Source organism: Natrix helvetica (assembly GCF_964273705.1).
Source record: "Natrix helvetica genome assembly, chromosome: 1".
In the NCBI taxonomy this organism is placed as follows: domain Eukaryota; kingdom Metazoa; phylum Chordata; class Lepidosauria; order Squamata; family Natricidae; genus Natrix; species Natrix helvetica.
In genome coordinates, this window is record NC_138548.1 from 240,961,504 (window position 1) to 240,985,015 (window position 23,512).

Here is a 23,512-nt window from a genome sequence, read left to right on the forward strand (position 1 = left end):
ATCACGCAGACAAGGAGAGAGAGGGAGGACAAGTCAGACATTGGAATGACTTGATAGCAGCGGGGGGGGGGGGGGGAAACACCCTCAAGCAAAAGGCAGACACACATTACACCAGCTAAACGATGACAACCTTTGTGCTTAAGTAACATGCTGCATATAAGAACATTCCTCATTAAGAATCTCAATATCTTCCCTTATTTCCCCAATAGCCCGTCAACGTTAAAAAAAAAAAAAAAAACAGTACAAGCACCAATAGATGCCAGTAAGCACATTTTCACTACCTTGTTCTTATCCAATAACACACATGGGTACCCATGCCCATCATTTACCCAATTACCGGTCAAGATTTATTTTGAGCATTTCACTTTTAAATCAACTTTGTTTCTAAATCACCTAAATTTAGATGATCCCATTCTAAATTGTCATTAGGCTATTACAAACCAAGATGTGATGCTTTGCGTGTCACTGCACCAAAGACAGACAAAAAAGAAAAAAAAACCCTGCAAGATGTTTTTCCACACTGAGACCACGATTTCCACACCATGAGTGCAACTCAGCTTCTCTTCATTTTAGCCGACTATGAATCATCCTTAGATATTCCACGTGCAAAATGTTCTCCCCAAATGTTGACTCTGCCTATGGAAGCACATACCCACTGGCATTATCCGGATAGGCTCACTGGAGAGCGTGTTTGAGTGTTTCCAGCTAAATACCAAATAAAAACTCATAGCATAACGTGTCTTGTAGAAGGGGGAAATGCCTAGTCTCACTCTCTTTCCTTTCATTAGTATGAAGAAAAAGACCTTGCTATTTACACCCCAAATCTCACTCCCTAATAAAACCAGAGGTGAGTTCCTACCAGTTCGGCCGAGTAGGTAGTAACTCGACCGGCTACGTCCCCGAACCGGTTCTATTGGCAGCATCATAGGTGTCATCATCTTGTTTTTTGCTTCTGCACATGCACAGAAGCATTTTTTTTACTACTGCGCATGTGCAAGTAGCGCGCATCAAGTGCGTCCCTGAGTGAACTGGCAGTAACAGAAGCCGGAACCCACCCCTGAATCAAACCCTCCCTAGATGTCAATTAGGGCTTCTTCTGAAAGAGCAGTTTCAGAATAAAGAGTGGATTTTGATTTCAGGAACAACTCCTTCCACCCCATGGCCATCATTCCAAATGGTGGGCACATCCTTGGGGTGGTTTATTTCCACATAAACCATATCACTTGTCAGCTGGTCTTCCATTTATGCCAACAAACAAAGACCAGATTCCGGTCACAAAGTGCGGGAAACGGCCTTGAGAGGTGACTGAAGATTAGTACAATGAAGGATCCATCCTTCAAATGGCTCCCAGCAGTGCTTCTTGTGTGCAATCACTGCATTTCAACAAAGGATGGTTACCAGGATCAGCAGATAACCTATGAATCTTGTTCATAGTTTATATAGGGACATAGAGCCACGTTCTTCATTTATAAAATTTTATTGTTTCAACAAAGAATAAAAAAGAAAAATAAAGAAATAGGGGGGAAAAGGTCAAGATGGAAATAAGATTAGAGTGTAGAAAAGGAACAATACAAAAAAATAAAATTTCCAATTTTCTTTGGTACCTATATAAATATAAGCATATAATATTTTGATAAATATAAACACTTCTAATAATCAAATCCCACAATTAAAGTTTTATTTCTTTCAATTTAAAGCAAACAATCCAAAAGTGGTATCCAGGTAGCAACAAAGTTAAAGTCTTTCTTTAATCAAAGTTACCAATTTTGCCAACTCCATTAATTTCACCATCCATTCTTCCATTGTGGGAATCTTTACATCCTTCCATCTCTGTGCATATAAAAGTCTTGCTGTACTGATCATATAAAGTCCCACTTTTTTCCCCAATCCATCAAACCTAAAAGAAAAATCTTTGGTTTCAATTGCACTTTTATTCCAAGAATTCTAAAAATAAAGGTACATATCTCATCCCAATAATTTTTAGCTTTTTTACAGGTCCACCAAACATAAGATGTATCTTCAGATGCCTTATACTATTTTGACAATTTATTAGCTGCTAAATATCAACAGTACATCATCTTATAAAAATTCTATAAATCTGGTATAAAAAACTGAAATATCACATTGGCATATTCAGTCAGATTGAATGGCGACCGTCAGTGGACAGCCATTTTCAGGTCCCTCCAGACACGTTCAATAGAGTTCAAGTCAGGGTTCTGGCTGGGCCTCTCCAGGACATTCACAGAGTTGTCCCTAAGCCACTTCTGTATTGTCTTGGCTGTGTGTTTAGAATTGTTGTCATGTTGGAAAGTAAATCTTTGGCCCAATCTGAGGTCCCTAGTGCTGTGGGACAGGTTTTCACAGAGGATATCCCTGCACTTTGCTCCATTCAGCTTTCCCTCAACTCTGACCAGTCTCTCAGTCCCTGCTGCTGAAAAGTATCCCCCACAGCATGATGCTACCATCACCATGCTTCACTGTTGGGAGGATATTGGGCAGGTAATGAGCGGTCCTTGGTTTCCCCCAGACATAATGTTTAGAATTGAGGACAAACTGTTCAATCTTGGTTTCATCAGACCAGAGAATCTTGTTCCTCACAGTGTGAGAGACCTTCAGATGCTTTTTCGCAAACTCCAAGCAAGCGTTTGTGTGTTTTGCACTGAGAGGATTCTGTCTAGCCACTCTGTCATAAAGCTCAGATTGGTGGAGGGCTACAGTGATGGTTATTCTTCTGCAACTCTATCCCATCTCCCCAGGATCTCTGTAGCTCAGTCAGTGACTTTTGGGTTCTTGATCACCTCTCTTATTAACGCCCTTCTCCACCAATTGCTCACTTTGACTGGGTGACCAGTTCTTGGAAGAGTACTGGTTGTGCCATTTAAGAATTATGGAGGCTACTGTGCTCTTAGGAACCTTCAATGCAGCAGAAATTCAGTGCAGCAGAAATTTTATTGCAGCCTTCCCCAGTTCTATGCCTTGCAATAATTCTGTCTCTGAGCTCTGCAGGCAGTTCTTTTGATTTCATGGCAATTGCTGTGCTACTATATGCACTGTCAGCTGGGAGGTCCTCTATAGAGAGAGATGTGCCTTTCCAAATCATGTCCAATCCATTTAATCTACCACAGGTGGACTCCAATCAAGGTATAGAAACATGTCAGCAACAATCAAGAGAAATGGGAGGCACCGGCTAAATTCCAAGTGTTGTTGCAAAGGGTTTGAATACATATGCCAATGCAATATTTCAGTTTGTTCTTTTTAATAAATTTACAGACATTTCTAAAATTCTGTTTTCACTTGTTTAGCTTAAGAGAAAGAAGGACTAGGGGAGACATGATAGCAGTGTTCCAATATCTCAGGGGTTGCCACAAAGAAGAGGGAGTCAAACTATTCTCCAAGTCACCTGACGGTAGAACAAGAAGCAATGGGTGGAAACTAATCAAGGAGAGAAGCAACTTAGAACCGAGGAAAAATTTCCTGACAGTTAGAACAATTAATCAGTGGAACAGCTTGCCTCCAGAAGTTGTGAATGCCCCAACACTGGAAGTCTTTAAGAAGATGTTGGATAGCCATCTGAAACGGTATAGGGCTTCCTGCCTAGGCAGGGGGTTGGACTAGACGACCTCCAAGGTCCCTTCCAACTCTACTATTGTATTGTATTGTATTGTACTTTGTCATTATGGGATACTGAGTGTAGATTAATGAGAGAGAAAAATGAATTTCAACAACTGTAGAATCAGGCTGCAGCATAACAAAATTGACAAAAATGAAGGGGGTCTGAATACTTTCTGAATGCACTGTAAGTGGGGGGGAAACTTGTACATAATGCTTGATCGATGGGAGAATATGTGGAGTAAAGGATTAAAATTTACACTGAATTATAACTTGGAAAAAATGTATTGAACCACATTTTTGATGCCCCATTAATGTTCAGAGACTGTTTTCATTTATCCTGGAGAGGGGCAGGAGGATAAAAACCTTTAGAGCTGTCAACAAATGCAGGAACATTTGAAAAGCTCATTAACAGACTCTCTGGTAGCTAATTAATTAATTGAGCAATGTTTTCAGTATCTCCAGGAAAGCAGTTTTCGGAGATTGTTTATCGACAGAAAGTCTTTCTACAGGTTTCTGCACTTCTAGGTGGATTTTAGAATACCTTGGGGAACAGAAGCTGCAGCCTGCTGACTTTCTAATAAGTGCCACTGAACTCAGGACTTCCCTCTTAGTAAACAGGTTTGATTCCTTCGCTAGCCTTATCACTAGCCTGAGCAAAGTTGTGCTAATCTAGACTCTCTCTTCTCTATTGTGAAACTGTTGCACAGTTGATGCAGCACAGTAATGTGGCACTAGAGAACAGAAGCCCTGTGAAACAACGTACTCCTTCTCTGAAATTAGAACTCTTGGAGTGCGTAACCTAGAAACAAGCTACTTATTTATGGCACTGATGAGTACCTGCTCTCGGGGAAGAGAGACAAGAAGTGGGCAGATGAGACAGATCTGAGAACTAGCAGATGTCCAGCTCTATCACTGCATCAGTAGTCTTTCCAAAATCTCAGCACCATTCCAGGCAGAGTGGGACAACACAAGGATGGACAGTGAGGCATCAGGACAATTACTGTGCCTCTTCAGTATGAAGCAGCAAACTCACTGTGGTCAACTTGTCAAAATCATTTCACCATGGTCAACTCACTGCAGGACAACCTGCCACGGCCAACTTGCCACCAAACAACTCACTGCGGGACATTTTATCCATTCAATTTGATGATTTAAAATAAATTTTAAAATGGTCATTTTTATCATTCACATTTCAATCTGTCCCCTCCTTTTGCATCTTTTGTTTAATGATAGTATTCCATCGTTTCTTTGATATTAGTGTAACACTTGTCTTCTGGGGAGTTGGCTGTGTTGAGTTGGCCGTGGCATGTTGGCTGCGGTGAATTGTCATAGACCTTTTTCAGACATCCCTTTGGCTAGAATGGGGAAAAAGGAATATAAATAGTACTAGTCGGTTGGATATCCGTGCTTCACTACGGAATTATGTGATTGGGCTTGATAAATTGACAGTTAAAGCTTGAACATTAATGAGTAGTTACAATTGGCCTCTCCTCTCCCCTTCTCTCCCTCAGGCTTGCCCCATAGAAGCCTCTCCTCTCCTATTCCCTTCTCTCCCTCAGGCTTGCCCCTTAGAAGCCTCTCCTCTCCTATTCCCCTTCTCTCCCTCAGGCTTCCTCCACAGAAGCCTTTCCTATGTTATCCCCTTCTCTCCCTTTCAGGAGGAGAAGTGGAATGTCTAACTCCTTAGCATCAGAGTGTTTTTCAGGTGGGTAGGGGAAGTAGAATTTCTAAACTCCCAGCCTGCAGTCCGGAAGAGTCACGCGGTGGCCATGCCCATGCCCAAGAGGTAGTTGGAACAGAGTACTTTTCAGGTGGAGAGGGGGAGCAGAACGTCTAACTCCTTAGCATCGAAGTGTGTTAATAATAATATAAGAAATACTAATGATCTGATAGTCATTTAGAAAAATCCTTTCTTAGCAAGCACCTAGAAGCCAAGAGGAACATATGTGCCAAATTTCAAGTTTGTAGGCTTTACAGTTTGGAGATTTCGTGATGATGTGTAAGTGGTATTTGGTATATACTATATGTAATGTATATGTATATTTAAGGCACCTGTGATTTCATGGATAACCCAACCTCCTTGCTACCTCAGTAACAGGTTTTTAACCAGCATCTGATTCATGGCAGGAATATTGAGCAAATTGTTGTGAATAATTTATGCTACTCAACCTATAAAAACCAATATATACTCCCCATCATCATAGATGCACATACACTGCCACAAGGTATCTTTGCTAGTGTGCAGTGTACAAATAGGATAAATGAAATAAGCGGAAAACAGCATTTCACAATCATTAAAAACAAAATACCATACCATAGTCAGAGTTCAGATCTTCAGTCAATATGTAATGCAGTGTTAGGAAATGTACTTTCTGCTTACAGGGATCAATCCGAGCCTATGACCATTAAGCTGGCACATAATGATTTATTCCCTTCCACAATACATTGGCCCTCAACCGCCAGAATTCCCAGACAGCACACCTGGAAAGGACCAAAACTGGGGGAGCTATCCGAGGTTTCAGATTTTCACTGTCCTGAAAGGAAACTTCAGGATAAGGAATGGAGCAGATGGCAGACAAAAATAAAAGTCCTCCCTGAGGGATTCGCCCAAGATACTCTGCCCTGCAGGAAAGTAATCTATCAGCTGCACAGGGCAACCTGCCCACCACCGTCACTGCCTTCGATCACTACTCATCCGGGTCATTTTGTTTGCCTTTTCTATTCACCGAAAGACCAGGCCCACTCTGTTAGGACAATATGTCTTGCTCCAAAGTGCAGTTGGCAAATCCCTGGATGAAAGTACTCTTGAAAGAGCTGTCGTGATTGCATTTGACCCCTGGTTAGTGTTTTGTTGAATAGATGGAAATTGCCACATTCTCTTCCCAAGGATGGTGGCCTTTGAGATGAAAGCTCATCTTTGTGATTAGCCCTAGGAAAGAAGGGTACAAAACAGGAGAGGGTCAAACTAAGATGAAAAAAGAAAAAGAATCTGAAAGAGTATAAGGTTTGGAATGGGAAATTGTCCCAACTTAAGAACCCACCCTGGAACAGTCATACCTCAGTGCTTGCCTTCATCTTTGTCAGCTTCCCCCAATCCGGCACTTTCCAGATCTTGGCCTCTAAAGAAGGAAGCAAGCGATCAAACATGTGTCATGACAAAGATCTAGGCACTAGCATTAGATGTTGGGATGTAATTATACTAAGGTAAAGTATGTTATCCCAATCCATCTGTAGAGACTGGGTCTTAAATTCCACTTCTTTTTTTTATTTTCCTTCCTTGTAAGTTAATGCTACTCATTGGAAGAGTGTTTTTTAAGAATAAAATGTCACTTTCCTAGAATAACTCTGGATGTATCACATGCAATTCTTCTAGGACATGCATACCGTGTTTTTCCGAAAATAAGACAGTCTTATTTTCTCCCCCCCAAATTTTTTTGCTTGGGCCTTATTATCGGGTGGGGGGCTTATTGGTTTGGGATTTCCGGGTGGCTGCTCTCTTGCAAGCAGCCCCCCGAAGAGCCAGGCACAGCCTCAGGGGCAAACGGCTGTGTTGCGCTGTCGCAGCAGCGCAACAAAGCCACCATGAGGTGACCACGCTCATGAGCAGCCGCCTGGCAACCCTCCTTTCTAGCCAGGCAGAGCGCCACTCACCGACCCAGTAATATCCCAAAGGCGCTAAGCCGCGTGCCGCTCTGCCCGGCTGGAAAGAGAGGTTGCGTGAGCACTTGTTCTGCCTCCAGCTCGCGTGCCTCCCAGCCTCACCATGCCCAGCTCTCCCTGCAGGCCTGGGCCAGGGCGCCACCGCCACCACGGCCCTGCTGCCACCGCCCCACTGCCACCGTCATGCTCCAAGCATAACCGGCTTCCAAACTCCGGAGATCCGCTGCCGAATCTTCTGGCAGCGGTCGCTCTGGGACTACGCTCTATGGTTGTGGGCTGGCTGTGGGAAGACTCTCTGTCCCACCAGAGTCTTCCAATGGCCAGCCCACAACAATAGAGCATAGTCCCAGAGTGGCTGCTGCCGGAAGGCTCGGCAGCAGATCTCCAGAGTTTGGAAGCCGGTTATGCTCGGAGCATGGCGGCAGTGGCGGCAGTGGGGCTGCGGCAACAGCGGAGCCCTGGCAGTGGTGGCGCCCTGGCCCAGCCCTGCAGGGAGAGTTGGGCATTGTGAGGCTGGGAGTCACGCGAGCTGGAGGCAGAACAAGTGCTTGTGCAACCTCTCTTTCCAGCCGGGCAGAGCGCCACGCGGCTTAGCGCCTTTGGGATATTACTGGGTTGGTGAGTGGCGCTCTGCCGGGCTGTAAAGGGGCGTTGCCGGGCGGCTGCTCGGGAGAGCAGCTGCCCTGCAACCCCACGCTCCAGCTGGGCACAGCGCCACCCACTAACCTAGCAGTATCCCAAGGGCATCAAGCAATGTGAGCGCCTTTGCCCCCCCCTCCCCCAGCTCCTGCGGCTTTGCGCCTTCGGGATATTGCTAGGTTGGTGAATGGCGCTCTGCCTGGCTGGAGAGGGGGTTGTCCAGGGGGCTTATTATTGGGGAAGGGCGTATATTTTTGCCCACAGGGAAAATAATAATAATAATAATAATAATAATAATAATAATAATAATAATAATAATAATAATAATAATAATAATAATAATATATTTATTTCTTAGCCGCACCCTCTCCCGAAGGACTCGGGGCGGCGTACAATGAAACATATGAAATAAATATGTGGACAAAACAGACATATAACAGAGACATATACTGAGACACACACAAGGAGGAGGTCGGCTGATAAATAAAAACAATTAAAATACAGTATTTAAAAACCCCTAGATAATTAAATATAATTAAAATACCCAGTTAAAAACCCGTCAGGAGCGATGTGGTTAGATCAAAGTTAAGCCAGGCCAGCTGCTTGGAATAGGTGGGTCTTAAGCTTAATACGAAAGGAGCGGAGGTCAGAGGTGTTCCTAATATCCGGAGGGAGGTCATTCCACAGGGCTGGGCCCGCCACAGAGAAGGCTCTACTCCTAGGCGCCGCCCCACGACACTGTCTAGTGGACGGCACCTGGAGGCGGCCCTCTCTGTGCGAGCGAATTGGTCGCAGGGATGTATGGCATGGTCTTATTATCAGGACATGTCATAATTTCGGGGGACACGGTATCACCTGGATACCTTTGCTGCCACAACAGCACCTTTGCTCCAAGATATGAATATGTTTTGTGATCATCTCAAGGTTGTAGCAAATCTGATTTTGGGAAACCATGTAATTTGCAAAGATGTATTAGGCTCTGCCAGAAATAGCTGGCCACTTTAATGCCATTCCCAAAGACCATTAAAAAAGCAGATTGATTTAGGGGTGGGGGGAGCATGTATAGCTTTCTAGCCACGTAAAACCTACTTCTCTGGCTGAGGAGGGGACACAGGAATGTTGACCTCCATATGTTTCCGGATGTATTCTCTGGATCTTATATCAGCCTATAATCAGGGCCAAGAGGAAAATAATAATAAGAAACTAATTAGGTTGACTGGTGCAAGGATTCCAGGAGAAGGGGAGGAAAGGACAGGGCTGCTGGGCTCTGACATTACTGTACATGGAGGGAGGGAAATCATCTCACAAATCTTAGTCCTAGTCAGATTTCAGCCAATCACAATGCAGCTTCTATCCTAAAGAGAATTGAGGGTTATCTCTCATGATATATTTTTGGACTGAGGAGAAAATGAGCCCCTTCTACTCACCAGCGGTTGAAATCTTGCAAATAATTCATATGAAAACTCATGCTGGATCAGACTACGGCTCACCTGGCTAATATTATTTTTCAGCTGTGGTCATGGAAATGTAAAGGAGTTTATTCTGAGTCACGCTAGGAGTCAAACTACTGTATATAATACTTTTAAAATGTGGTTAGCAACCACACTCCTTTTCCTTACCTAAAAGTGAGTTCATCTCACTGAAATAAAACTACCAGCCTCAAGATGAGGGTAGTTTTCATTTTTTTAACTTTAGTGTCTCCAATTTACATTGCTAAAAAGACCCACTAAATAGCAGCTTTTCATTTAAGAGGCTGAGAGCCAGGCTGGGACTGCACCAAGATGAGAAAGTCTTACAACTGATAGCTTCTTATACATGCCACATTACAATCTCAATCCGAACCAGTTCCACTGTGCTTCTTTTTGAGAGAGAAAGAAGACTCAAGAGAATGCCAAGCTGCCACTTTCAAACAATTTATATTTTATCCCATTCAACGCAAACTGAGCAGTTTGAGACGGGCTGCCAAAGGCTACCTAAACTCTTCACAGCAAAGGAAATAAATGTGTTAATGGACACCATGCTTTCTTTTCTAACATTGGGTCTCTCAATACATTTCTCTATAGAATAGCTGCCAAATTCTGGAACAAAAACCAAATTGGGTGACAGCTTTGGCATCTGGTACAATTAAACTTGCAGTGGAACTGGGTAAGGGATGAGAAGGTTCAAGAAATCCGACGGATGTCTGAATTTAGAATGATTCATCTCAATGGGCCATAACAGGTCTGCACATATTTTCCAAATGAACTAGAGTTCCCAGACACCTCAGTCTGCTGGCAACAGGAATTGAAGTACAGGGCACCTGACAAGTGGCAGGATGGGAAAGACCACAAAACCAGGTTGTCTAGTAGTACCTTCTCAGGTTAACACATTATATTAAAAGGCATCAACTTTTGTGAGTTGCATGTCATGTCATCACTTCACCGTCACCAAAGCCTTTTAATAAAAGTTGTGAGTCCTCCTGATTTTTGTCATCATAGACTAACATGCTTTAAATAAGGGAGGGTGATCTAGAAACACCGAGCTGCTCTGGCACAACAAACAGAGGGAAAAGAGAACAAAACGTTCACACGCAGTCAGGTTTCTCAAGCCTGCCATAGCCTCAGAACAGGATTTAATTGAGAACCTTTAATGTATGTCTTCTTAGCCAGACCTTTATTTCACTTTCCTAAGAACCAGGGCAGTTTACAAGTACTCAGCAGAGAATATGAATTTCAGGCTGCCATCTGATATCACAAAATAGGGAACAATGGAGGGAAGATTACCGTATTTTTTGGAGTACAAGACACGCCTTTTTGCCTCAAAAAAGAGGGTGAAATTCTGGGTTATACACCCAGTATTTTTAGCCTTCCGAAACCCTGTCCCCTTTGCAAAAATGGCTGTGCATAGCCTTTAGGAGGCTTCCAGAGTCCTCCTGGGGGCTGGGGAGGGCAGAAATGAGCAAAAAACAGCCCGGTTTTTGCTCGTTTTGGGGGGGGGCAGCCCCCAGGAGCACTCTACAGGCCTCCTAAAGGCTATGCATGCCCTTTTTTTGACAAAAAACAGACCCGTTTGGGTGAAAAACAGGACATTTTTGGGAGGTCTGCAGAGTGCAAAACCTTTTTTTTTAATTTGCCTTTTCAAAATCTTGGTGCATCTTATACTCTGGTGCGTCTTATACTCTGAAAAATACGGTAAATCCTTCAGTTGAGGGACACTGAATCAATGAACCTTCTAAACTGCCAATGGTTGATGGGAACTGCAATCGTATAGGCTTTAGAATGGCATTAAACCTATTATGTTAACTATACTATATGAAAGAACAGATAGGAATAATCCACTATTGGTACATAATGATTCAAGCTTCCAGGTTAGGGAGCAGATGAATAACTTTCTGTAGGATAAAAGCTTCCAATATGTCATGTAAGGGGGAAAGAGACACAAAAGATCACCTTGGCTATTTTGCATGCCCACCTTTTGTGAAAGGAATGGGGGTTTGAACATTTAGATACATTTGTTATGACAAATTAATTTGTTTTAGATTTGCTAAACAAAATTAATCTACATCATTTGGCTCCATACCAACAAATTCTACAAGGCAAGAACTGTTGAATACAAATTATTGGAGCCAATAATTACTGGCAATAACAGAAGCTAAAAGCCAGTCATCTCCAACATAATTAAATGCCATTTAGCCGTTTCGTTTCTCTAGTACATATTTTAGCCTACTTTTCTACTTTAAAAGCACCTGCGAAACATTTTAATAACCCCAAAAATTGGAACTAGAATTTTAGATAATTAAAAACTGAAGATGGCCCTGCAAAAGCAGAGATGACATCTGCAGCAAAGACCAAGGAACTGGAGAGCATGCCAATTCCTTGGAACCTCTATGATAAAAAAGAGTATCGTCCATATTGGCTCCAGATGGTTGCTCCTGGCAAGGAGACCATAGGATAGCTGTTTTTCATGGGTTGGAGCACCAGAAGACAATGGAAGTAGCCCTCCCGCTGCCAACCGAGGTGGAGACTTTTAAAGGACACTTAAGTTTGCAAACCTCGCTTTCATAAATTGCTTATTCATTACTTTAGTACTAGATCTAGAGATAGATTTGAAAAAATCTTCCATCGGATGAGTTAATCTTCAATGCTGAACAAAATAAAAAATATTTACAACCTTTAGAACTTAAAGAATTTGAAATAAAAAAATGAAAAGCTAAATAAGATTTTAATCTAAGATAGTTAATAGAAAGAAGGACCAGGGGAGACACAATAGCAGTGTTCCAATATCTCAGGGGTTGCCACAAAGAAGAGGGAGTCAAACTATTCTCCAAGGCACCTCAGTGTAGAACAAGAAGCAATGGGTGGAAACTAATCAAGGAGAGAAGCAACTTAGAACTGAGGAGAAATTTCCTGACAGTGAGAACAATTAATCAGTGGAACAGCTTGCCTCCAGAAGTTGTGAATGCCCCAACACTGGAAGTCTTTAAGAAGATGTTGGATACCCATCTGTCTGAAACGGTATAAGGTTTCCTGCCTAGGCAGGGGGTTGGACTAGAAGACCTCCAAGGTCCCTTCCAACTCTGCTATTGTACTGTATCATGGGGATACTGCAAAGGTCGTAACAGTGAAAAATGGTCATAAGTCACTTTTTTTCCAGTGCTGTTGTAACTTTGAACTGTCACTAAATGAACTGTATGTTGTAAGTCGAGGACTACCTGTACCCCTGAACTACAGATTGATTACACAGAAGTAACTGGAAGGCCCTTTTACAACCAGTCAATACTTTTCCTGTTGCGCAACCTCCTCCTTGTGTGCACCTTCCACTCAGACAGTTATGAATGGATTAAGGTCCAGGTAAATTTACAATGTTGGAAAATAAGGTTTTGATTTTTTCTATAAAAAATAAACAACTTCTTGTAGGAAGCAGGCATATTTTGGTTATCCTGGCAATGGCAAGTCATAACAAAAAATAAGTGATGGTTTTAGATACCAGACATTTGAGGAAAATAAACATTTTAAGCAGAAAAAAAATAGAAAAGGCTGATGTCAGTTCATTCTGACATTTACAGAATGATACAAAACATTATAACAAATGTTAATATTAAGGGAAATCTTTGAAGAATGGAGTCAGAAGTTAATAATTACAAAATCAACCGTGTCAGTAATGATATGCTTCTGTGGATAGACTAAAACATGTTAATGGAGGAATGAAAGATGTGGGACAAATTTTATGTGATAAAATAAAGTAGAGAATATGGAACTATAAATTATAGGCTAAATTAATGATTTGGGAAATGATGTATTACTGGATATACAATAGAAACTGGCCGAAGTTTTAAAAATTGAAAGGAACATACAAATGATTCACCAAGAAAATGACATGGAAAATATTTTCATATTGGATTTAGAAAAAAGGCTTGTTAAAACCTTAAAGAAATATGTAAGATGGGAGAAAGAAGAATCCTTTGACAATTTTGGATTGAATTAAAGATTAAGATTCTTAAGTAAAATGAAGAAATATATAATTGCTTTATTTGATCAAGGTTAAAATATTTTGTTACAATGTTCTGGCAACCCTCTATGGGCTTTTTGCTGACACCAACATTGAAATGTTGATGTTTTATGGATTTGTTTATAGTTAAGGGATGGAATATGGGATGAAGAGATGTCTGTTTAACTTTTGAAGAATTGTTATGTTTGTGGTGATGAAGATTGGAAGTCTTTTCTCTATATATTTCTTTTCTTTTTCTTTGCTATATTTTCTTTTTTCCCCTCTTTTCTTGCACATTTTATTCTTTCTTTCCATTCTCGTCTCTTTCTCTAAGTTTAGTTTGTATCAGGTTCTACTATTGTAAGTAAAAGTCTTAATAAAATTATATTTGAGATAATTAAAAACAAAAGTTTTGGATGAAAATAAATATGGCTCAAGATCAGACTCTTATATTAGAGGAAAATCTCTCTCCCATAAGTGATTTTTAAAAAAACCAAAACTAGTTAGCAAATAACTATTCTTGTTTGGCCAAAAACTGGGTTCTCGGTCATGAATGTTGTGGCTCAGAGATTGCAATGGCTAAGTATTCAATTGATTCAATATCCAAGGAATCACAATACTGAACATTCTGGCACCTTTTCAATAAAATGCCTTGTTTCATTTTCTTGCTTCTTCATCAAAGATTATTAATGCCACCTTCAGCATCCAGAGCTACCCTCATTTTGCTGCCATGGCAGGGAAAGGGAAGAGCAAAGTGTCCTCTTAGACTGTAGCATCATTTCACTCCTAACATTGTGCTAAAACAGCTTAATCTAGCTTATTAACCCAAGAGGTTAATCAATAAGGTGGGTCATGTTGCCTTAATAATCCCTCAAGATCTCATCTATTTTTGGAGTAGGCTAGCAATGGCATTAGAGACTGGGGATTATGCCAGGAGTATAAAAAAAATAGAAAACATCAGTCCGGTCAGATGCCCAAGACCGTGCAAGTGCTTTTGTTGCAAAAAGATGGCAGACGTATTACTTCTACCATGTGTTACTGCTTTTATCCCAGGCCTGGGAGGCACCTCTTCTTGCTTTAAGTTTTTTTCCACTTTTGGGCTGCAGCCTGATTTTCCCCAGAGAGGAAAGTGGGAGTGGCAGCATAGAGAGGCTAATGGGCTGTGAAATGCAAGACAGGCTACAACAAAGGAAGAGAGGATGGGAGCAAGCAGGGCATAGTGTTGTGCCTGTGTTACAGTGGAGATATTCACATCAGAAGGAATATTCCTGGGTGACTAAAGTTTTGGCACATGAAATGTTTCTTCCATAAAAAGGCATGCAAACACTGACTCTCTTGGATGCTTATGGCTTCTGTGCCAGTGCTGGAGGCATTGACAATCGAGAACCATGTATGACTTCCTACATACTAGTAACTAGAATCTGCTGCTTCTAATCACCATCATGCACAGAGCATGGACCCTAATTTCGGCACTAGGTTATTGAGTTATTTGTTCAGGACTTCTTATGAAGCTATATGGGTAAGGAACAGAGGAAGCTGTCTGATACTGAATCAATCCGCTGGTTTCTCAGCTTGGTACTATCAACGCTGCTTGACTGAGGCTCTCAAGGGTTTTCTGCATGCATTTTACTGACCTTATGTGAGGATGGTAGGGAATGAAGCGGACACTTCTGTATGCCAAGCATAAATCATCCAGTCATCTACCACTGAGCCACACCCTTATGGACAGCATCATGAGCAAAAGTGCAAGCAGTGGTCAAGGGCTCATCAAACACAATACAACCAGATCTGAGCTGCAAAAATCCAGATGACCAATAATGGAAGCAAAGTAATGCAGAAAATCGTAACTTTTTGCTGTCATCTTGTGGCATATTGTATTCTCTTTCTTCTACAACTAGATTACTTGATGTTTTGCACATCTAAAATATGCTTCAGCTCAAGAGAAGAACATCTCAACATGCTGATTTTGCTGTTTCCCCAAAATTATTTTGTGCTGAGACCTATAAGGCAGCGGGCCCCAGCCTGGAGAGAGGTTTTTCTGTGGGCAGGAAGGGGTGTGATTTCATGTGCTGCCTGCATCCTGCAGATGAGGTTTTGCTTGTTTGCGCGCACTGGTTTCTGGAATGCCGTGGACCAGTGCCGGTCCAAGGACCAGGGGATTGGGAAATCCTGCTATAAGGGGTTCAAATGGATTCTTTCTTTGGAGCTTAGAACGAAGCTAGCATTTAGAAAGATGCCGACATGGGTACAGTGTCTTATTATTGGCTCATACATCTGAGCACTCTAACATTAGGAATGGTACCTTCTATCAGAACTTCACTGTCAAGAGGTGAGAAACTGCTCTGCTTAAGCTTTTCTTTGCCACAAGTCCATATATTGAAGGCATGGTTGCAAATTTCAAGTTCTTGGCAGGTCTGTGGCCCACACATTTTGTGCTAAAATCTATCCTCGCTCAAACTTGGCCTCGAGGTACATAAATGGTGATCAAGCACTGCCATCCACTGGCTGCATTCTGGCTCAGCAATCTCTGCAGCCTGCAGACTCCTGGGAGGATCAGCAGTACAGTTGGCCCAGCAGATCCTATTCACCGTGCAAGCGATGTGATCCGGAAATTAGTTATATATAGTTTTCTGTTTAAATATGGGGTGCTTATTCACAGAGAACACATCTTGTCTTCTTAACTTTAGAGATTTTTTTAAAAGGAATTATCTGGATCCCTCAAAAATAGAGCAGATACCAATTCTGCAAATCCGGGGTAAATTTTACGTTTTAAAATAAAATGCTTCTTTTTAAAACCTAAAATTTAAAATTCCTGTTTCAATTTTTCTGATGCTGGGTAAGTTTCAACTCTTTGGAAGAGTATGGTGATAAACGTAAATTTCATATACATTTATTTAAAATTAAAAATGTTCAACCTATTGTTGGTTTTCAATTAACAGGAAACCTAAGGGTTGAAATTACTATATTTTGTTTCTGATTCAGGATCTCAGTCAAACTGCATAATTGCTTAAGTAGTCCCAATTGAACGATACCATTTTTAAAATTTCTAAATCAAGCCCTAAAATGATTTATTTGCACATTTTCAGGAGACAGAATGTTGAAATTAAACAATAGGATTGCTAGCAACTTTGCACCTTATTTATGACTTTCCAGAAGTATTTGGTGAAGTATTATAGTAAAATAAATGAAGTGCCAAATGATCTGATAGAGCAGAGCTCAGCTCAGCTAGCCTAGGGGTGTCAAACTCAAGGCCCATGGGCCACATCCAGCCCGCAGGGTGCTTAAATCTGGCCTGGAAATAGCAAAGGACCAGCCCACGGTACCTCTGCCAGCCAAAACAGGGTGTGGGGAAGCCCCACTCCACCCCATGCCCCATTTTGGCCGGCAGGGTACTGCAGGAGGCCGTCCAGGCTAAAAACAGGGCAGGGGGGGGGGGCTTGCACGCTCCCCTGTGTCCCATTTTGGCCAGCAGGGTGCTGCAGGACACCATCAGCCAAAAATGGGGGGGGGGGGCAGGGGATCCTCACACAGCAGGATGTTGCAGGAGGCGTCCATCCCATCTCCACCCCCTCCACCAGCCTGCGGAGAACTACAATGCTGATCCAGCCTCAAAGAATTCCAGTTTGACACCCCTTAGCTTCCTAGCCTCTTCTAACCAGGGTGTCCTCTAGATGAATAAACTTCTGCTCCCAGAATTCCTAGCAATGGTCATCATTAGTTAGGAACTCTGGGAACTGAAGTCCAAACATTCAGAGCATTGACCAGTTTAGCTTAGCTTAGCTTGAGGTTGCTGGTATCAGCATTCTAAATGCACATTCTGCTCATACCTGCCGGATGGGCTCAGGAATCCGATACTTGCAACAAGAATGGACCAGGCGCACAGCCGATAGTAGGCTTATCTTGTGGCCTACTGAGATATACACAGGTTTTGTACTCTTGGCACAGCTACGTAAGGCCTGGTCAGATGAGAAACAGAGATACTGCTAGATACACGCAAACTGTGCAACATCCAAGGAACATGAATGAACAAGCAAAATGGGGTAGGTACCATGTAAACATCAGACTCATATATTTCTTGAACCCTTAAGTAGGCAAAAAAATCTATAGAGATTCTCAGTCATCCACATCCTCGTCGTCCCAAAGGTGCTTTTTCAAAAGGCAACTGGACTCTGCTTTTCCTTGAAGATGTTTCACTTCTCATCCAAGAAGTTTCTTCAGTTCTGAAGAAAGGACTGAACCTTCTTCACTCCTTTCAGCAGTTTCAAGAAGGTACCACACCCATTTGCACTATTCAGGTGACTCTGAGAGCACGGTTAAACCTCCAAGTGGCCTCAACAACTCTCAGAAAGAAAGATAACGTGAATTGGCAATTTATGTTCTTACAATTGTAACAGATGAATTTTGGTAAGAAATTTATTCAAACTATACAAATGGTATATCATAAACAAACAGCAAAGATAATGGTAAATGGAGATCTGACAGATTCTATTGAAATAAAGAGAGGTAAGAGACAAGGCTGCCCACTCTCACTGTTACTTTTCGTCTTAACAGTAGAAGTTTTAAACAGAAAGATTAGAGAAGAAGAAGAAATAAAAGGAATGAAAATTAAAAACGAAGAAAACAAGCTACAAGCGTTTGCAGATGATTTGGTTTTTATCCTTGAAGACCCGCTAGAGACAGCACTCAAATTGTTAGAAAGAATAGAGGAGTACGGAAAAGTAGCAGGCTTGAAAATAAACAAAGATAAAACAAAGATTTTGACAAAGAACATACCATTAAGACAAAAGGAAGAATTGGTGGAAGTTTTGCAGATTCAAGTCACAAACAAGGTTAAATACTTGGGGATATACCTATCAGCTAGATGCAGCACTCTTAAGGACGACAATTATACTAGACTGAAGCAACAAATTGCGACTGACTTGATGAAATAGGAAAATTTACAACTATCAATGATAGGAAGAATCTCTACAATTAAAATGAACATCTTACCTAGAATCTTATACCTGTTCCAGACAATCCCAATCAAATTGGGCAAGGACTTTTTTGAAGATCTAAACAAAATAGTTTATCTGGCAAGGGAAAAAAGCAAGAATAAAACTCAAATTGCTACAAGATGCTAGAACAAGAGAAGGATTGGGCTTACCTGACTGGGAGTTATATTATCAAGCAACAAACCTGATGTGGATTAAGGAGTGGATAACACTAAAAAGTTATAGATTATTGAATGTAGAGGGTCATGATTTACTGTGGGAATGGCATGCTTTTTTATGGTATAAGGGAACTAAAGCACAAGGTTATTTTAGAAGACATTATATAAGGGAGGCTTTGCTACTAAATTGGGAAAAGGTTAAAAGATTACATTACTTAAAAACTCTAGTCTGGATATCAACTATTGAAGCATTTTCATATCCAATAATTTATAAAAAGGAACAAACAGTTAGATATGTTGAAATACTGAATGCAGAGGGTAAACTCAAATCTATACAAGAGTTGAAACAAGAAGGAATAGAAATGAATTGGTATTCTTATGTGCAGATACACTCTAGATATAATGAAGATAGAAAATCAAAAGGTCTTTACAACAAAATTACTGAGCTAGACAAAATTTTAACAGGTACCGATGAAAAAGTAATTAAAAAACTATATGGATATTTATTAGAGGTCAAACTACAAGAGGAACAAGTTAAAGAAACTATGATAACTTGGGGGGAAAATCTTGGACATGGGATTGATTTAGAGAAATGGCAGAAATTGTGGTCTCAAAATTATAAAATGACAATGTCAACTGCATATAGAGAAAATTTGTATAAGATATTTTACAGGTGACATCTACCCCAACGAGAATTGCAAGAATGTCCAAGAATAAATCGGAAAAGTGTTGGAAATGTCATCAGACACCAGGCTCATATTACCACATGTGGTGGACTTGCATTGAAGCCAAAAGATACTGGACTAAAATTCACATGTGGTTGGAGAAAATGATACATATAGACCTTAAACCAGAGATTTTTTTATTGGGAATCATACCAGAAATTTACAATAAAGACTTGAAATATCTCATTGTAACAGCAGCTAGAATCGTATTTGCAAAAACTGGAAAAATGAAACAATACCAAAACAGGAGGAAGTTATTCGAAAGATAATGGAGTGTGATGAAATGAGTAAATTGACATTTGAAATTAGAGAACAAGAAGATGAGCAATTTTATAAGATATGGGATTTGTTTTATCAGTGGCTGGACAAAGAAACCTGGAAATGAAAAATGTTTTATTTATGTTTTAATTGAAGGAGATAAGTGATAATACAATTATTTGTTAAATAGATTAATAACGATACAATGAAAGACTGACATATATATGAATTGAATAATTTAGAATATTTTGTTTTAAAATGAAGGATAAGGATAATAATGAATTTATGTACATTTGATAGATTATTGGTGATATTATGCATAACTCTAAGTAGTGATGTATATTATAAAGATATCTTGTTGATAAATAGTTTAATAAGGAAGTAATGAAAGATTGGTATATGTATGAAGAGAGTATTTAGAATACTTTGTTTAAAAATGAAGGAATAACATTTTTGCTTGAAAGTATGACGCACAAGGACAACAATGAACATAAGCATACTTGATGATTGGCGGGATTATGCATAATTGAAAGTAGTGATGTATAAACATAAACAGTTGGTAAATTCTTTTACACTGAAAAAATAATCAGAATGAGATAAGTGATTACATAAAGGTATATTGTTATTAAATAGATAATCAAGGATGCAAGTGAATTAGGTTCATTGAAAAGAAAGAAATATTAACCGTAATTGAATATATGATGTACAATGAAAGTGAGATATTTAGTTATATTAGACAGAAATGTTGTGATTGTATACGTAATTGAAAATATGGATGGCACAAACGCTTGTAACCAAACGATATGCTGTATGTAATGGATGAGAATATTTTATGTTGTCTTTTATGTTTAAAAATTTAAAAAAAATTAAAAAAAACTCTCAGAAAGAGTGCTAACGACCAGATGACTGCAGAGAACATAAATCCTTCCATCTTCCACCATTCAGTCAGAACTAAAGAAGCTCCTTGGAGGAGAAGCCAAATGTCTTCAAGGAAAAACAAAGTCCAGTTGCCTTTTGAAAAAGCACCTTTGGGACTTTACCCAGGCAACCCTACAGTGTATATGTGCATGTGCATATGGTACACTTTGTACCACCAGGAAAACACTGAGTTCTGTTTTTCCTTCTCTTTTTCCCTGCTAGGCGTCTCTTCGATTTAACAAAACAGCTGTTTACAATTCTAGGTAGCTAATGGAAAGAGAACAGCGCTCCATGCGCCTTTGGCGTTTAGTCATGCCGGCCACATGACCACGGAGACGTCTTCGGACAGAGCTGGCTTTTTCGCTTTGAAACGGAGATAAGCATCCCCCTAGAGTTGGAAACAACTAGCACATATGTGCGAGGGAAACCTTTACCTTAATGGAAAGAGAAGCTGGATTTTGAAATGGAAGAAAGAAAAAGGTGAATATGCAGCATTCATTCATTCATTCACTCACTCACTCACATTTATTAATCAACTTTCTATAAGCACCCCAGACAAAGTCTGATACTTAAGGCAATGCTCATGTTGGAAAGCAAAGACTGCTTCAGCGACTGCGGATAAATCGATCTTTCTTTTTTATTGCACTCATTTCTTCAGACGCTTCCCACTTCCAATAGACATTCGCCCCCTTCCCAAAAATACTTACCATACCCAAGATTTTCCCAGAGGTACTTGTCAGTGGGAATGCATCTCCTCCTGCCTGAAGATCTTGGATCTGGAATATGGAGAAAGAAATTAACTACAGAGGAAGCATTGGGACGGATGGAGTAATTGGATCAATTCAAGATTAAATCCTAAACTGTAGCCTTTTCTACAAAAACAAAAACAAAAAGAAGGGAGTTGTGCTAGTCAAGTATCAATGTTTTTTCTCCATTGCTGTTCTGTACAGCAGGGGTCCCCAACCCCCAGTCTGTAAACCAGCACCAGTCTGTAGCATACCTGCAATTAGGCCGTGCAAACAAGCGAAGCCCCATCCACATTTTGACAAGATGCAGGCAGCATGCAAAACCATATCCCCTCCGGTCTGCGGAAAAACCTTTCTCTGTGGAACCAGTCCCTGGTGTCCAAAAGGTTGGGTGCCACTGCTATACAGAACATCTCTGAATAAAAGTCTGAAACCAAAATAGCTTGGCTGAAATTCTCCTTTAAAGGTTTTACTCTGCATAGAAATAAGTGGCTTCCTCTGCAGTTATTTTCATGTGTCAAGACCATGCAACCAACAAACACACACAGACACAGACACACCACGAAGGCATGGTTAACTGTATTTTTTAAAACACACAGTGGGCAGTGCATCTTGGTCACTACATAATTAATTGTACATCACTCTGAACATATTTCATCTTGTAGGTTAACTCCATCATTTTCCTACTTTAAATGAAAAAAAAAAACCAGCCCAGAACAGCTATTTGTACATAGCAGCTTCTCCAATTTTGACAAGATGTTCTTCTAACATTCCCCCGCCCCCCCACTGTTTGGAATTAAGAATGTAAAATGTAATTCACACCTTTCAGCACTTACTTGTTTCTTGTGAAACTCATCATTGGCCAAACCTTCAACCTGCAAGAGATTTTTGGCTACACCAATGCAGGGAAGACCTGTGAGAACACCAAGATGGCAGGCGATGCCAAAACCTGTTGAATGTAACGGAGAAAGAGGAGGTGTTGGAGAAAAAAACAAATAAAAGAAGTTTCAATTTTGTTGAGAAGAGAAAATCTGGCACCACTTTGTGAGGGCATGAGTTTGAACAAGCTCCCAAAGGAAGGCCAAGCCATGAAGGACATAAGGCTGCTGTCAACCTTGCAATGCATTTCTTGATGTTCCCCAAAATGCCTTCTAGTTACTCTGCTGTTCCTTTTAGGCGTGGGGGAGGACAGCTTTTCCACTTACTGTCAGCAATCAGGCTAGTACAGCCTGCGAAGAGGAGATGGAATTCTTTTGTCTGCCCCTCCTTCCTCTCTGGTGACTGCCAAGAGAGTGAGCACGAATAACCTCCTCCCCAAGAGCTCTGCAAACACTACAGTAATGAGAAATCAACCAGTGACTCCCCATGCTAGCATATTCAAGGCATGCTCTAAACATCTCAGAGATGGAAAGTAAATCTCAAGGATTTACTTTAAATCTACATGCAAATTTACAGTACAGTAAATCTAAAGGATTTACTGGCAAAGATGGGCCAGGAAACTTACCTCTGTGGTGCAAGATGCCGTTTCCATCTACAAGAAGTACCTAGAAAAAAAGAAAACCCACAAAGGAGCACCTCAATAATACAGTGGGAAGCTTTTTCCAGTAATGGAGATGTCAGTGTGTTGCTTTGCATACACAAAGTATCAAAAAAGCAGGCAAATACCCTTGGTGGCCACCTTCCCTACTCTACCCAAGTAAGAAAGAAGCGATATCTAGCCACAAAATCTGTCACTAAAAACATTATTGAGTCTGAAATACAGCAAGTGCATTGTTTGTCCTCCCTCGAGATCAGATATATATTAAAAAGTGACACGTCCAAATTCATGCACATTTTTTAATTGAGATCCCACCCCAGCTGGTGTTCTCCACGTGTATGGGTTTATAAATATTATCGTTCTCAAGCCAATGCAAGGTATGGCTTTGCAGACTGGGAATTATGGGACTTGTCATTTGCTAGGTGCTTTAGTTCCAAGAATCCCTTTTCGCATCTGTTTTATGAGAGAAAAGCTGCTGGGGGACTCCAACTGTGCTGTCTTGGTGAGCTAGGGCCTTCCAGAGTTTCCTAAAAATGAAGCCTCTCTGGCTGTTTTAGGTATGGTGCTTTTTATTCTGATTGGATGACTCAAAAGAGGCTTTTAAACTAGGTTTGAGCAGCTGTCTCAGGGGTGAAATTCAGCAGGTTCTGACAGGTTCTAGAGAACAGGTAGCGAAAATTTTGAGTAGTTCGGAGAACCGCCAAATATCAACTCTGGTTGGCCCTAGAGTGGGGTGGGAATGGAGATTTTGCAATATCCTTCACCTGGAGGGTGGAGGGAATAGGGATTTTGTAGTATCCTT

General features: G+C 40.8%; 1 protein-coding gene across 1 annotated transcript in view; it reads right to left on the reverse strand.

The window, feature by feature from the left end:
• Positions 1-1,487: 1,487 nt before the first annotated feature.
• The window catches only part of ENDOV (endonuclease V), a 25,380-nt gene continuing 3,355 nt past the window's right edge, over positions 1,488-23,512 (reverse strand). The window contains exons 3-10 of the mRNA XM_081951650.1: positions 22,678-22,717; positions 22,010-22,122; positions 21,135-21,203; positions 17,205-17,333; positions 9,001-9,077; positions 6,670-6,731; positions 5,927-6,541; positions 1,488-1,897 (exon numbers count right to left, since the gene is read on the reverse strand). Of these exons, the coding sequence (XP_081807776.1) occupies positions 6,671-6,731; positions 9,001-9,077; positions 17,205-17,333; positions 21,135-21,203; positions 22,010-22,122; positions 22,678-22,717 (489 nt within the window). The 3' untranslated portion in view covers positions 1,488-1,897; positions 5,927-6,541; position 6,670. The remainder of the gene's footprint in view (positions 1,898-5,926; positions 6,542-6,669; positions 6,732-9,000; positions 9,078-17,204; positions 17,334-21,134; positions 21,204-22,009; positions 22,123-22,677; positions 22,718-23,512) is intronic.